At 41.7% G+C, this 10,751-nt stretch overlaps 1 protein-coding gene across 1 annotated transcript; it reads left to right on the top strand.

The window, feature by feature from the left end:
- Positions 1 to 3,365: 3,365 nt before the first annotated feature.
- On the top strand, positions 3,366 to 10,537 carry YEATS4 (YEATS domain containing 4). The gene is made up of 7 exons (XM_079993422.1): positions 3,366 to 3,623; positions 6,200 to 6,319; positions 6,814 to 6,880; positions 6,968 to 7,062; positions 8,490 to 8,582; positions 8,659 to 8,746; positions 9,759 to 10,537. Exons 1-7 carry the CDS (start codon positions 3,573 to 3,575, stop codon positions 9,926 to 9,928), a joined length of 684 nt encoding a protein of 227 aa, XP_079849548.1. The 5' UTR covers positions 3,366 to 3,572; the 3' UTR covers positions 9,929 to 10,537.
- Positions 10,538 to 10,751: the final 214 nt, after the last annotated feature.

Raw genomic sequence — 10,751 nt, 5'->3', positions numbered from 1 at the left:
TCAGGGAACACGCTTTGGCGTTATTCCCAGACGTGGGTCTGCGCGTCTTTGTGGTCAGCACATAAGGCACACATGCATCATCCCTGCTGTTCTGGAACTTGGCAAGGTCACTCATTGCCGCCACAGACTGATAAGGGAGAGAGCTTTGTTCTTGTTATGGATTTGCTCAATGGCTCAAGTTTATGCATTTTAGCTAAGGAAAAATAGGGATTTTGGTGCAGTTTAAAACTGCCTGCACAGTCAGTTTTGGGGTTTTGGGAAACCCATTCCTTCAATTGAAAATTTATCAAAATAAAAATAAGACATGCATTACATGTTTACCTTTCACTAGGTGAACAGAATAGTAAATGTGTTCCATCACTCCTGTAGATTTAACAGGACATTAAAAACAATAGAAAGAGAGGAATATTACATAGGTCTAGATGGCATAACAAAATTACTTTATTTGTACACATGAAAGGGATAGAATTATATTAGTAAAACTACAAATAAGGTTTTTTTTAGGTAGGCATATAGGCAATGAAGGGCAGATAACAATTTGGTGAAGAATTTCCTCCAAACTACCAGCAATGATAGTGCTAGGAAACAAAAACAGGTGGTATTTTAAGGTGGGTTTTTTTGTTAACGTCTTAAGCTATGTGTATCATAGCAAATGTGGGGGTAGGCAGTCTTTGCTGTCTCATTAGGTTTTAAGAGCATTGATATATCTAATAGGGGAAATTTAGATAACCAAAGTGCACTTAGAGAAAATGCATGAGATAAATCCTACTGCTACCATGTGCAGCTATCAAATGCTGTTAGTAGCTGAGCACTCGCAGAATTAGTCAGAGTCTTAACTGGGTAGCACCAGTTGAACTTTCTGAGGAAGCTGGGTATACACAATTGAGCACCACAATTAGGGAGTTGGGCTAGATGACCCTTGGGATCCCTTACAATTCAACAATTCTTGATTTACATCTCAAAGCAGCAGTATGTTTCTGCTCTATGAAACTTGAATGCAGTACTTATTCCTGACTCCTATGTATCTCACTGCAGCCAATTGGAAACTGAGGAAGCCCCGTTGGATGTTCAGCTTCCAAAAAGGGTTTGCAAACCGGAACCGTCCCGCCCGGGTTTGCGACGTTTATGAATCAAGCTGTTTGACTTCCAAGGTAGCACTGTAACCTAGAGGTTGCTAGAGTGTATATGACAGTAGTTAGGCTATCCCTGTCCAGATAGGGCCACCAGCAGAAGCTGATGAAAGGAGCTGAGCCTCAAGCAGCAGCAAATAATCCAGAAGTACCCTCAAGCTGTGTACCTGCTCCTTTAGAAGGAGTGTAACCCCGTAAAGAGCAGGCAACATCCCATCCATCCAGTCTAGGGGACCACCCACCGGCAGTGCTTCAGTCTTCTCTGGATTGAGCTTCATTTTTTTGGCTCTTGTCCAGTCCATTACTGAGGCAAGACAACCGTCCAGCATCTCCACTGCCAAGATTTAAATTGAAATACTTAATGTCACTTGCACAACTTGTATACAGTGAGATTACACGAGCACCCCCCACTCAGCTTTCTTAGTCTTAATTTACCTCTTTTACTGACGCACACCCACCAAACCCGAAAGTCAGTTGCTCTGTTGTTATCTTTTGATTCAGCAGCCTAACAGCCCATGGATAGAAGCTGTTTTTTACCCTGTTGGTGCGACTAGTCATGCTTCTCTATCTTCTGCCTGAGGGCAGGAGATCAAGAAAGTGCTGGCCAGGGTGTGAATCATCCCTGAGAATTTTCCTCACTCTCCTGAGGCAACGTTCTTCCGCTATTTCATCCAGTGGATTCAAGGGACAGCCCATAATATCTTGTGCTGTATTCACCACCCTCTGTAGGCACTTCCTATCAGATGATGTCACACCAGCATACCACACCGTGATGCAGTATGAAAGGACACTTTCTATTGTTGACCGGTAGAAGGAGGTCATCAGATGTTGATTGATATTTTTCTTCCGTAAGACTCTGAGGAGATGGAGTCTCTGTTGGACTTTCTTAACCACCTGATTTTCCAAGTAAGGTCTTCACTGAGATAAACTAGGAATTTTAAAGAAGAGACTCTCTCCACACAGCCCTTCCCGATGTACAGCGGGGCTAGTTCTCCTCTCTACCTCTGAAAGTCCAACACCATCTCCTTTGTCTTGCTGATATTAAGGTGCAAGTTGTTCCCTAGGCACCATGTAGATATTTTTTGGACCTCCCCTCTACACGCTGATTCGTCTCCACCTGTTATTAAACCCATTATGGTGGTGTCGTCTGCAAACTTAATAATTGCAGTAGACGGGTCAGATGATACACAATCGTATGTATACAATGAATACAGGTAGGGACTTAGCACATATCCCTGTGGTGTGCCAGTGCTGATTTTTAAGGAATTGGATGTTACATGTCCAATCCTCACTGTTCGTGTCCGATCTATCAGAAAGTCTTTAATCCAGTAATTTAATTTAGTAGTAAGTCAAGCTGTTTAGCTACCAATTCAGCCAAGTATCAGTTGAGCATGCCTCTTGAGGAAAGGGCACGGTATTAATAAGGTAAACAAACCATGGAAGGGACGATAACCTTGAACTAGTAGGCAATCTCATGATTTAGGAAATCGATTTTACTTGGCATAGCGCTACATCCTGCAGCCACAGGAAAGCTGCAGGATGCCTCGACGTGACTAAGACGCTAGTTGTGTTTCTATTACTGTACTGTACATCCTTCCTCCAGGACGTTCAGGACAATATAAATGGTTCTCCTGTTCTTCCTATTTTATCACGTGCTTCTGAAGGAAATTAGGCTGAGAGTCATCGAGGCCCAACATCACTCAAAACTGATGAATTATTAGCACTTGAACCTCTTCTCCCCACCCACCCCGCGTCTGATACGCAATTAACTCGGCGCCAGCACCGTTATATAGAGCTTTATTGCTGAATGAGCATGCTGAGGACAGGACATCTCTGGCTCCCCAGCACAGCGATGCGGGCAGACCAAGCTCGTCGCAAATTTTGGGTGTTTTTTTTTTAAAAAAAGGCAGCCCCCCCAAAAAAGAGTCGCCGCATTGTTTTGTGGGAGTCAGAAAACAGTTTTGCACATCCATTGGGGTGAAGTGCGCTTTGAAGCAAGCCGCCCCAATAAACAAAAGGCTTAGCAATTCATAAACATTTTTAAATTTGCATTTTTGTTCTACACACCCAGAAAAACCCAGAAACTTTTGCTGCTGTTTCAGAAAGCAGCGATTTAGCCCCGCCCACCTCCCCGGCCTTTCACCTCCGGGTCACGAGGCCCAGGCCGTGAGGCGCCGCCGCCGCCGCCGCCACACGGCCCCTCCCGCAGCTCCTCTCCTCACCCGGAAGTTGTTGTTGAGCGCTGAGCTGAGCGGCCGCCGAGGGGAGGTGAATGGGCGCCTCTGAGAGCGGCTCGAGGGCGCCCCGAGCCGTTGCTCCCTGCGTTCTTCTCTCCGCCGCCAGAGGCGAACTGGCGGGTGGCGGAGGCCAGGTCCTAGTAGCTCGGCCTCGCTGCTCGACAGCGGCGTGAGGAAGCCTTACCCGCCCTCCCCCCGGTGCAATATGTTCAAGAGAATGGCTGAGTTCGGGCCTGACTCCGGGGGCAGAGTGAAGGTAGGAGCCGGGAGCGGGGAGGAGGCTCAGGCGGGGCCAGCTCGGCGCGCTCGGATTCGAAACCGTTGCGCCTCCCTAACGGTTACTTTTGAGTGACAGGGAGGTTCCGAAGCCCTGTGGGTGCGTCGGAGTGCGGAGCTGAGAGTCGTTCGTGGGCGGAGCGCTCGCTTTGCGTTCAGAAGATCCCGAGTTCGATTCGGTTGTTGTTTAGTCGTTTAGTCGTGTCCGACTCTTCGTGACCCCATGGACCAGAGCACGCCAGGCACTCCTGTCTTCCACTGCCTCCCACAGTTTGGTCAGACTCATGTTTGTAGCTTCTACAACACTGTCCAACCATCTCGTCCTCTGTCGTCCCCTTCTCCTTGTGCCCTCCATCTTTCCCAACATCAGGGTCTTTTCCAGGGAGTCTTCTCTTCTCATGAGGTGGCCAAAGTATTGGAGCCTCAGCTTCAGGATCTGTCCTTCCAGTGAGCACTCAGGGCTGATTTCCTTCAGAATGGAGAGGTTTGATCTTTTTGCAGTCCATGGGACTCTCCAGAGTCTCCTCCAACACCATAATTCAAAAGCATCAATTCTTTGGCGATCAGCCTTCTTTATGGTCCAGCTCTCACTTCCATACATCACTACTGGGAAAACCATAGCTTTAACTATACAGACCTTTGTTGGGTTCGATTCGGTGCCGCCAGTTAAAAAGATTCCAGGTGTTACAGAGATTCTCTTCGTGTCCGTCACAATAGACAAGAGGAGGCTGCAGAGGAGAACTGGTTCAAGGCAGCGCCGCTTTTCTGTGCTTCTGGACTTGCCTCTTCTTGTTGCGTATTCCCATCCGTCCCACTTGCCTGTTACGCTCCACTAGCATCGTTCAAATAACATTAGAAGTGGCTGCTTTTGGAGATGGATTCTGGATTTCTGTGCCTTGGTCTGTGTGTATGTCCCCCATTAAATAGTGGCTTCTAAGGGGAACATTTATAACGTACCTTAAAGACCATTGCAAACAATCGTTAGTAGGATTGGAATATCACTTGTAGTTTAAGGTTAGATTCTGGAAGAGGTAAAGGACTTGGATTACCATAAAAGATGCGGGAGGAAAGGATTAATGATAGGACCACAAAGGGGAGGATGGAAGTCCAGGAGATTCCTTGAAATCTTGTTTTTTATTATTTATGTTTGATATATCTTTGTAAAAGTCTAATTTGAAACTCACATATGTATATATATATATATATATATATGAGAGAGAGTGGCTTTTAGACACTGCAGCTAAGGAGTCCTCAAAACCGTTCAAACGTTTCTTTCTTTCCCTCCCTTCCAGAGACCTAGAATCTTAATATTTATGCAGGTTTCATCAACTATATTTTATGCAGGTTTCATCAACTAGGACCAATTGATCAAACTGATATAAATCTGCACACGAGTTAAAAACAAATTTATTTGAAGAAATAGTTGCATTTTTAGGCACCTCATGCACATACTGCATTGTTTGTAAGGGGCTTTTAAAATTTTTGAATATTGGTACTCTGCCTACTATCCAACGTTCTTGAGGCGGCTTACAGCATATTCTTAATATATACTAAAATAGACACTGATGCGATGGTTACAAAAGTGTGTATCTTAAGTTCTTAGTTCTGTTAATGCTTAGTTCTCTTAATGTTCCAATAGGTGCCATTGCAGTTCCTGACCTAGAATGGATTACGGAAGCAAACAGTTGTTGGTCCCTCACAGGCCAGGGCTTCCTGGCTAGTTCCTTCCGCTGCCTCACATATTCATCTTCAGGGAGTCTTAGAATTGTAGATTTGGAAGGTACCCCCGAGGGTCATCTAGTTGAACCCTCTGCAATGCAGGAATTGCTGTAAATATGTTAGAAACCTCCTTCCCTATATTCACATGGTCCAGTTGCCCCTCTTCTGTGGAATCTCTGAGCAATCAAAAATTATCCTGCCCCAACATAGCTGCCTAAATAACTAGACGTTAATTTATTCATCTTTCTTTTGTGTGTGTGTGTCTCATTAATTGGGTGCAGTTATTTAGTCATTCAGAAGGCTGTAAATCAGTTAATTGGCTAAGTGTGTGTAGAATTGGACCACACACATTGTGTTTTGAGTCTTCATCCATAACACGATTGTTTGTTGGCTTACGTCTATCTTTTCTTTCATCATGATGCTCAAGGCAGTTTTCGTGTGTGTGTTCATGTTCCCAGTCAGACTTCCATCCAGGTGTTGAAGGGAGCCAAAGCCAGATCTGTTTAGCAAAAACATGGTGTATATTTTAGGGGGGGGGGTAATTTTTGCCCCATCACCCAATTGGTTCCTCAACATTATAGTGAATTTTGGAAATTGTATCTATGACGCAAGTTTTGAAAGTTACTCTAGTTAGAAATTTAAAAGAAAGAAATAGATACTTTATATTTAAACTTAGGCACATTGGATTTGTTGGAACAAAAACCAGTGACATTATTACTGTCACTCTCGGAGTATATATTTTGGTAGATAATGCAGGAAAGATTAGTTTATCTAGAAAGCTTTTATGTTAAGCAGATTTCTGAAAAACATTGTCATGCCTCTTTTTCTCACTTGAAGGGTGTTACTATTGTGAAACCTATTGTTTATGGAAATGTTGCACGCTATTTTGGGAAGAAACGAGAAGAAGATGGACACACACATCAGTGGACAGTTTATGTTAAGCCTTACAGAAATGAGGTAAACAGAATCGTTCTTGGATAACTGTATATAACATATGCGTACACCTGTGCGAATTCTAATTGTTTTCTGTCCAATCCTGATCTCTTGAACACTGCTCATGTTTTAGATATCAAACTAGGATAACTATGTATGCAGCTTTCAATATAAGGAACTCTACAGTAGAATTTAAAAAAAGGTGACTACATAGGAATAAATATAAGGAATACCTTTGGAAAGATTACAGTTTAAAGAAATAGGGTATTTGACTGCTGTCTGAATTTATGTGGAATGTGCTTAACTTTAAAGTAAATAGACTCATGGCATGCTTCAGAAAGCATCTTGGGGAAAATCAGATTAGAGGTCACACAAATGTTACAAGAATCAGCAGCTTATATACTGCTAATGCTCATAAGTATTTCTGTGATAAGTGGTAGCGGGCTAGAAGAGCACAATGAAACACTGTAAAGTATATTATTGAATGTGTAAGTAATGGTTGACTGTATTTGTTCCAGGATATGTCTGCATATGTAAAGAAAATCCAGTTTAAGTTACATGAAAGCTATGGTAATCCATTAAGAGGTATGACTTAAAAAATTTAGTTGATACAACATATGAAATAGTTTTCAAAGAAGAAATGGCTTAGGTTACTTTTTCTCTCTCTCTTAGTTGTAACTAAGCCACCTTACGAAATCACTGAAACAGGCTGGGGTGAATTTGAAATCATCATCAAGATATTTTTTATTGATCCTAATGAAAGACCTGTGAGTATTCATATTAGCATGAATAGCAAAGATCTATTTTTAATACCTGGTTATTCTGAAGAAGCCAAATTCTGTTTCAGTTTGACTAGGGATTAGCAGTCCATTGGGAAAGATTCCTTTGTTTTTTAAAAGTTGCTTATAGTGTATGCAGTTTGACCTATGATGAGAGAAATGAGACCTATGGAAATTCTGTATTTTAAGCCACTGTTAAAGGGAAAAGAGCCCAGTGTGTAAAAATTAGTGGCATCCCTAATTTGTGTGCTAAGCAGTATCTGTATACTTAATTATACACTTAATTGGTTAAACCACAGAGCCTAGGACTTGCTGATCAAAAGGTCGGCGGTTCGAATCCCCGCGGCGGGGTGAGCTCCCATCGTTCGGTCCCAGCTCCTGCCCACCTAGCAGTTCGAAAGCACTCCTAAGTGCAAGTAGATAAATAGGGGCCGCTTTCTAGCAGGAAGGTACCGTATTTTTCGCCGTATAGGACGGACACTTTCCCCTCCAAAAATGAAAGGGAAATCTGTGTGCGTCCTATGGGGCGTGTGTCCTATGGGGCGAATGCAGGCTTTCGCTGAAGCTTGGAGAGCGAGAGGGGTCGGTGCGCACCGACCCCTCTCGCTCTCCAGGCTTCAGGAAGCTATCAGCAAGCCTGGGGAGCCTGCGGGAGTTCCCGCAGGGCTCCCTAGGCTGCGGATAGCAGCCTGCTGCACGGAGCGTGGGGCGCGCTGAAGCAGAGCGCCCCGCACTTCGGGCAGACATCGGGCAGCCCCACAAGCTCGGGGGACAGCGGGGAGGTGCAGCACCGCCATCCCGCTGTTCCCCGACCTGGTTTGGTTTCCCCGACCTGGTTTTTTTTGGGGGGAAATAAAGGGGAAAAAAATTTCCCTTTATTTCCCCCCCCAAAAAAACTAGGTGCGTCCTATGGGCCGGTGCATCCTATGGGACGAAAAATACGGTAAGTGGCGTTTCCGTGTGCGGCGCTGGTGCTGGCTCGCCAGGTGCAGCTTCGTCACGCTGGCCACGTGACCCAGAAGTGTCTTCGGACAGCGCCGACTCCCGGCCTCTTGAGCGAGATGAGCGCGCAACCCTAGAGTCGGTCACGACTGGCCCTGACGGGCAGGGGTACCCTTACTTTAAAGAACCCTAGTTTTCTAAATACTGTTGTTTTATCTATCCAGTGGCCAGAGTAAGTGCAGCAAATATTTTGAGGACTGATGTAGACAGCATTAAATGTGGGGAAAATACTTTCAAAGTACTGTTGGGTTTTTAAAAAATGAGTTGAATTAATTAGATCTTAATCAATATGGTAAATTCTTACTCTGAATGAATGCTTCTTTTGTGCTGGCCACTATGACCCTGGAATGTAGACAGTTAAAATACTCAATAACAGTTGTACAGGTTATTCTTATTATTTTTGTCTTGCACAGGTGACTCTCTATCACTTGCTGAAGCTGTTTCAGTCTGACACTAATGCAATCCTGGGGAAGAAAACTGTAGTTTCTGAATTTTATGATGAGATGGTAAGAAAATAAAAGTATTGTGGGGAAATTATCCATTGTAGCTGATGTATTAAATTTATTAATATTTTTTCATTAGATATTTCAGGATCCTACTGCTATGATGCAACAGCTGTTGACTACATCTCGTCAGTTAACTCTTGGTGCTTATAAGCATGAAACAGAGTGTAAGTGCTAATAGGTGTGAATTTTCTATGAACTTTACTTAAAATTGTGTTTTTGTGAACTGTCTGCTATATCTTTTACATGAAGTATATTTTGAAAGAAATGTTTATTATGATGGATAGTATATAGTGACCAGTTCCCTTAGAAAAAGAAATCTGATTCTTACTGTTGCTATCAGTCCAGATATGGAGCAGTAAATGTGAATGGCTTAGCTCTGTATACTAGGAATTTTGAAATGCAATAAAGTAAGCCCTCAAAGCAGAATTACAGCACTTAAAAAGCACATGGTTTTTTCTACCCACAAAAAGAGTCCTGTTAACAGTATACAAATTCTAGATTCTTTAAATATGAATTATGTACAACAGCTGACCTGATGAATAGTTTTGTAGGAATTCAGAGTGTTGGAAAGGACCTCAAAAGTAATCTAGTCCAACCCCTTGCTATACAAGAATGCCACTCTGCAGCATCACTGATAGGCCACCCAGCCATTGCTTAAAAACCTCTAATGAAGGAGACTGCCCTATTTTCAAAGGCAGTCCACTCTATTGGCAAACAGTTCATACTGTCAGGAAGTCTCTCTGTTTTTAAAAAACTTTATTCCAAAACCGAAAAAGAATTACAAACATCAAATTCAAAATCCATATTTGTTTTGTAACATACCGTAAGTCTATTACATAGTTGACTAGATTAAAATATACCTAATTGCTATAGACTTCCCTTTGCTATATATAAATGCAACACAATTAGAAATATTTTTAATAAATTTATAATACTGTCAGGAAGTCTCATTGATTCAGGTCCTACTCTCTGGAGCAAATTTTGTCTTGGAAATCAAGCTGGTCAAACACATGCAAAGAAGTTCACACTTGAATGCCCATCTACCCTGTTTTAATTTATCATATTCTAAACAATATACAATGGATCAAACAGAGTTTTATGTTTTCTAATTATTCAGCTGTGCTTTGGAATTCTCCTAACTTAGCAAAATGCTGCATATGTCTTTCTTGCTCTCAGTTGCCAATGTAGAAGTAAAAACCAGGGAGAAGCTGGAAGCTGCCAAGAAGAAAACCAGTTTTGAGATTGCTGAACTTAAAGAAAGATTAAAAGCAAGCCGTGAAACGATCAACTGCTTGAAAAATGAAATCAGAAAACTTGAGGATGATGATCAGTCTAAAGACATATAACAAATAGCTACATATTAAAGGACTAAAAGTGAAACTTTTGTTATCATGCAACCAATAATGTATCTTCTAAGATTTTGTAAGGGCAAAATAAGTTCCAGGGGTTTTTTGGGTGTGGGGGAGGAAGGGGAAAATTTGGTGTGTTATATTTCACTACTTGAATGTTTAATAATAAAATGTTATTTTCATAGTTTAAATTACAATTGTCTTTCCATCTTTCTTTAAATAGGGTGGTATAAAAATTAAGTTTTATTTATCAAGTTACTTTTGTGGTACACTATACCCCATTCAAGTGTGTTCATATTGCAGTTTACTGAGCATTATATGAAAACCTTTCACAATATTGCTGTTTAATGAGAATAACATTTGATTGCTTGATACACTCCATTGACCTGAATATAAGAGGAAAATCTTAGCTTTGTTGATGTATAAAGTCTGCCTCTGCTTCCAGACTAGTCAGAATTATCTGATAAAACTACTATTGGACAAAGAACAATTACTGGTGGGTTTTATATTGACCAAACTATAAATCAGATTATTATTGATGGGGTATTGGAGGCAATAAAAATGTTTGTTGCTTTGAGTTTCCTCAATAAAAGTACTGTATGGGAAGCATCTTGTATACTTTTTGTTTGGTACTTGAAAATATAATAGGATATGGACAGATAGTTATTTTATCATAAATTATCTGTAAGATTTATCATGCCACCTGACAATATGCAATTTGAACATAATTTCATTTAATCTTTTTGATATATATTACTAAATATCTTCCACTAACTTTAATGGAAATTAGCAAATTCCTAATTTCTGTGCTGTGTAAATA

Source organism: Podarcis cretensis (assembly GCF_951804945.1).
Source record: "Podarcis cretensis genome assembly, chromosome: 10".
Classification (NCBI taxonomy): domain Eukaryota; kingdom Metazoa; phylum Chordata; class Lepidosauria; order Squamata; family Lacertidae; genus Podarcis; species Podarcis cretensis.
The sequence above is the reverse complement of the archived record's forward strand: the minus strand, read 5'-3'. Positions and strand labels throughout refer to the sequence as shown.

What these genes read in the sequence shown, in the direction of transcription:
- YEATS4 (XM_079993422.1), top strand. Translation starts at nt 3,573, where the DNA reads ATGTTCAAGAGAATGGCTGAGTTCGGGCCTGACTCCGGGGGCAGAGTG. An exon ending in TTAAGCCTTACAGAAATGAG is followed by an intron (nt 6,320 to 6,813) that starts GTAAACAGAATC and finishes TATTTGTTCCAG; the next exon opens with GATATGTCTGCATATGTAAA. An exon ending in CTGAATTTTATGATGAGATG is followed by an intron (nt 8,583 to 8,658) that starts GTAAGAAAATAA and finishes TTTTTTCATTAG; the next exon opens with ATATTTCAGGATCCTACTGC.